Source organism: Malurus melanocephalus, unplaced genomic scaffold, assembly GCF_030028575.1.
Source record: "Malurus melanocephalus ecotype Western Australia unplaced genomic scaffold, MMel_1.1 scaffold_721, whole genome shotgun sequence".
NCBI lineage: Eukaryota > Metazoa > Chordata > Aves > Passeriformes > Maluridae > Malurus > Malurus melanocephalus.
Window position 1 is genome coordinate 15,794 of NW_026623953.1, and position 4,784 is coordinate 20,577.

The window sequence follows — 4,784 nt, forward strand, 5'->3', positions numbered from 1 at the left end:
CAGCTGGCACACTCTTCCAAGTGCCMAGTGTATTTCACAATTGCATTGAGCTTGCATCCCAGCTCATCTGTGATGAATCAAGTGTCTGCTTGGTGTGCTGTTTGATACTCTGTTTGCTGTGCCATCCTGTGCAACCYCAATCTAGGAACACAGCCCTGCTGATCTGAAGACAGAGCAGACCATGGTCTTTTGCCAAGGACCTATTTGTCTAGTGAGATGTGCCTAAGATGCATCCCGGCTACCAGTGTTGTAACTACCCACACAATGAACTGACAATTCAGCAAATCTCTTAATCAGGCTGTCCTTGGCTGAGCAGGGATCACAGGAGTTCTGCCTTCCAGACTTTCCTCCTGCAGTTCAAATTAGTAATAATAAACTCACCTCCCTATATTTGTACTATTTGCACTTTCTTTTCACTGTCTGATGGGATGCTGGTAGTTGGCACYTTTGCCMRSMRMAWWTWYWSWKMTCYYYTTTTCAGTTGGCTAACATGTATAGACAGAAACCACAATAACCATGAAACTCATCATGAAAGAAAAAGCATTTAATCCAGTATTTCACACTCCAACAGACAAAAGCAATGCTGACACCACTKCCCCGTTTTATATGCTCACTTTTTCTGCGAGCTATTTTAACCAGTTTTGGAATGGCCTGGACAATATCTGTCACAAAGTATTATTCCTGACAATACCCTTCTACTTTGATAGGTCACCCTCGGTTGGAAAATCTCCAATATAAATAAGAAAAAAAAAATGGATTACAATAGTCACTATCTCTCTCATAAATTCAGAGGACAAAGACAGTAAATATTTCACACACTAAGATGATATTCAAATCAAGGGTTGTGTTAAACAGTGAACAAGACTCTAAATAAAAACATTCCATACTCCTAATTTTCCCCCACTGAGAACATGGAATCTTCAATCTGATTATAAGCTATAATCCAATTACTGATATCAGTGTTAATCAAACTAATATTTATATTTATACCAAAACCAGGCAGGATCAGGATCACAATTTTGACAGGATCTAGRCAGTTTTAACTTGGTTCAGATAAGGTCTCACTCCATTCTAGTGGTACGCCAAGTAAGTTAAAAAACTGCTCCTATATCAGCTGCTGTATTTTCAAGATAACATGTTTGGCAGATGAGTTGAGGAAAGGCACTGACTTCCAGGCTATAACTTAAAAATAGAGAACACAGAAGGCCTTTAATGTGTTTTTTTCAATCTACAGACCAATTACAAACGCTAAATGGCGACTGATGCATCAGTWCTCTTTCAKWGCARWGCAATGYMWTKTCWWTYYWRTMMMMTWRWRKWGTKKAKWWTTGAGGCTTACACTTCAAAACCATRAAGATATTTGTTTATCATAAGCCACTGCTACTCCTTTACAGTGTAACCACTGTACAGTGAATTTAGCAGTGCTTTATGCCAGCAAACTACCTATTCGAGAGTCAAAAGTTTTGTAAAAAGGAAAATAATTGTTCCATGAGCCTATGAGCAGATGTGATTTGCCCAAACATGGGACCACATTGAAAATTCTAGCACCAAAATCTCAGGTTTTAGCACCGTCTTGGTGGATCTTAGATGTTTACCAGACAAAGCATCTGGACAAACCATCGACACAAATAATGCCGTGACACCTTCYCGTGCAAACACGGTGCTACCGACGGGCTCACTGCGCCACAAACCCGTGGCCCCAAGGTGCGACGGCTCCATCTCATCCTTCCCGTCTGCGGTGACAATTTACCTAAATCCTACCCTCACAAAGTAAGAATTTAAGCAGCCCCAGCGCTGCCCTCACGAACTCGTTTCCCCCCCACACCCCGCCTCACGCGGCGCACTCTGATTGGCAGCCGCAGGCCGCTGGCCCCGCCCCCAAGCGCCGGCCCGCCTATCCCGAAGGGCGATGTGGCTCCACGCGCTCAGGGCGGGGCCGCCCCGCCGCTCCCACCTCCTTCCTCCCGCCCCCGCCCCTGGAGCGGCCGCGCGCTCCACGCGTGGCGGCCGGCGGTTGGCGGCGCCGCGGCGGCCAATGGCGGGGCGGCACCTCAGAGCGGCCGGGCGGTTCTGCGTGCGGCGGCGCCGCCGCTCGTCCGCCGCCGCTCCGGCCAGTCGCTCCCGTGTCCCGCCGAGGCGCCGCGGCCGCTGCCACCGGGGGTCCCCGGGGGCGCCTCGAATTCCGCGGAACCCGCGCGCCCCGCGCCGGAGACCCTCGTGACGATTGTTGATTGGCGGTTGCGCCAAGCACGTGTCGGGGCAGCAGCCAATCAGCGCGCGCGGCGTGCCGCGAGGGGCGGGGCGAGGGGAGCGCAGCGCAGGGAGCAGACGGGCCGGGCCGGGCTGGACTGGGAGCGGCGGAGCGGCGGCGGGATGAGGATGCGCGGGCTGTGGGTGCTGGTGCTGCTGCTGGGGCTGGCCCACATCACCCTGCTGGTGCGGGGCGCGGCGGCACAGGAGGAGGAGGATGGCGACGGAGGTGAGCGCGGGCAGGGGCCCGGCCGGGGCGGGCCGGCGGCGGCGCATGCTGGATCCCCCCGCGTGAGGCCGTGGCGCGGCCCCGGTGCTGGGCGCTGCGGGGAGCCCGGGCTGGCGGGGCACCGCTGAGGCTGCGGTGTTCCTCTCAGGCCTCTGCACAGAACGCTGGCCTCCCCCTTGAAGGCGCTGAGTTCTGTGCGAGCCTCTTGCCCCGGCGCTGCTCGTCTGTCGTGCGCCGTGGGGCGGCTCTGCCTCGCCTCTCCCAAGCATGGAGTTAACAGCTAACTAACAATTAGCCATATTGGCGATCCCCGGCTTTTGAATCGCCAGGAAATTTGCGATTTCGTTATTCCGACTCATATCGGACAGATTGCGATTTCATTATCCGGAGAGGGACTCTTCATCAGTAATTGTGGTGATAAGACGAGGAGTAATGGGTATAGATTGAAAGAGGAGAAATTAAGGTTCGATATTAGGAAGAAATTCTTTRCTATGAGGGTGATGGGACTGGAATAGGCTGCCCAGAGAGCTTGTGGATACCCTAATCCTGGCAGTGTTCAAGACCTTGAGCAGTGRTCTATTGGGAGGTGTCCCTGCCCATGGCTGGAGAGTTGGGACTATGAGATCTTCAAGGTCTTGTCCAACACTTAGCGTTCTGATTCTAAGGCTGACCACTCTTTTCCTTATTCCTTTGTTCAGGGAACCTGTGCATTCTTTGTGTTTCAAGCTGATTTTTTTTTTCCACAAAAGGAAGGCCCAATGTTACCATCTTCATGGTGTTTCTTCCCACTGTCTTTGAATTTCACTGACGTGTGTCTCCTTTCCTAAATTAGCTGAAACAAAGCTGCTCAGGCTTATTGAGTATAGTGCCTCTATGTAGAAGGCAGACATTTGAAGGTGTTTCTTTTTTGTTGTTGTTGTTGTTGTTTTAAGTTTCTTTCATGTGGATTTTTGTAAATTATGCATCTTTCATATTTCCTACATGAACACTGCTGTATGTTAAGTTTTAGAGGGCGTCTAGGGAGACTGGGTTATGGATGACCTTCTGAACTCGTGTCCTGCAAATTCTTGCTCACTGAACAGGCACTAAAACTTGCAGAAGTGCATTTAAATCAGTTACCCTATTTGTGTAACTAACTGTATGATCCGTAGGATRAGGATCAAGAGATTTGTTCTAAAGGATATGGCATCTGCAGTAAGGAGATAGAGAATCTGCCTGTGGAGCAAATTTTTTTTTGTTGTAAACTGGAATACAATTATTAAGCCTCTTTCTCTGCTTTTAGCTAGAACACTTGATTATGGTTTCTTTGTAACGTGACAAAGCCTAGTACTGATTTCCCGTGCCATCTTCAAACACTTGTGATGTTACAGTGTTACCTGTGGCTGACAGCAGCGGCTCAGCTTCTTGCAGGTCAGGCTGTCATCAGTGTTTCCCATGCTTGCTGTTCTTCTCATTATAGGAGTTCTTGGGATCAAAGGTACAGTGATGGAAGTATCTCCTGCTGTGTGGAAGCTGAATACTAATCCATTGCCCAACTTGAATCACTCTGCGGTTTCTATTGTGTATCTTGGATTTGTATATAGAGCATGACCTAGGATTTACTAAGCCTTTGCCTTAAAAGTGCACATGGTTGGGCATTTCTGTTTTTGCCCTTGGAACGCAGACCTGTGTGAAATGGGATAAATTTRCCTTGCAACAAGGAAGGAATCTTACATACATTGATTTTTAGGGAGCTGAAAAGTTCCAGTCAAACCCAGCTTGTTGCACTGCATGATTTGGGAAGTGAAGTTTGACCAGGGCAGGGTGATAAATGTGCTCGAAGTGAGGTTAGCCCAGATTGTGATCGCTACACCCTTAGCATCCTGATGATGGGAAAGGAGGGATCATGTAGAGGATCTGCTACTTCTCTRCAGAGAAGATTGATGTGGGGCTGATACTGTTGAAAGTCTTTTGAATACCCTAGCAACAGATGATGAGTCTTGAGTTCTGGGTTTCTGAAAACTTCTCCAATTAGGGAACAGTGTGCTCCTCAAAATGAAATTTTCAGGCAGAATCCCAAAGTCATTGATGTCTGGATGCAGGTTTTTTGTAAAGGATCTGCTTTGTTTAAGAAAACATTACTAGGCTGTATTTCTGATAAATGYTGAGTGTTCAGTAAAGTTACTGAGTATTCAGTGAATTAATTTCAGAGTAGMTGCCATCCAGAAGAAGGCCTGTCAGCCAACATTGTGTGCTTCAAGTCTTAAAAGAAGAACCTTCTTGATCATGTTTTTTGACTTGTGTAGTAAAGTGTTGAAATTTGTGG

The 4,784-nt window shown here is 48.3% G+C and overlaps 1 protein-coding gene across 3 annotated transcripts in view; it reads left to right on the forward strand.

Annotated features, from left to right (window-relative positions):
* Positions 1 to 2,330: 2,330 nt before the first annotated feature.
* The window catches only part of PDIA4 (protein disulfide isomerase family A member 4), a 12,808-nt gene continuing 10,354 nt past the window's right edge, over positions 2,331 to 4,784 (forward strand). For 2 of the 3 annotated variants that reach the window (XM_057384563.1, XM_057384564.1), the window contains exon 1: positions 2,332 to 2,479. In XM_057384563.1, the coding sequence (XP_057240546.1) occupies positions 2,374 to 2,479 (106 nt within the window). In that variant the 5' untranslated portion in view covers positions 2,332 to 2,373. Of the gene's footprint in view, positions 2,480 to 4,784 lie in introns of all 3 variants that reach the window. The other variant, XM_057384565.1, reaches the window with a different exon arrangement.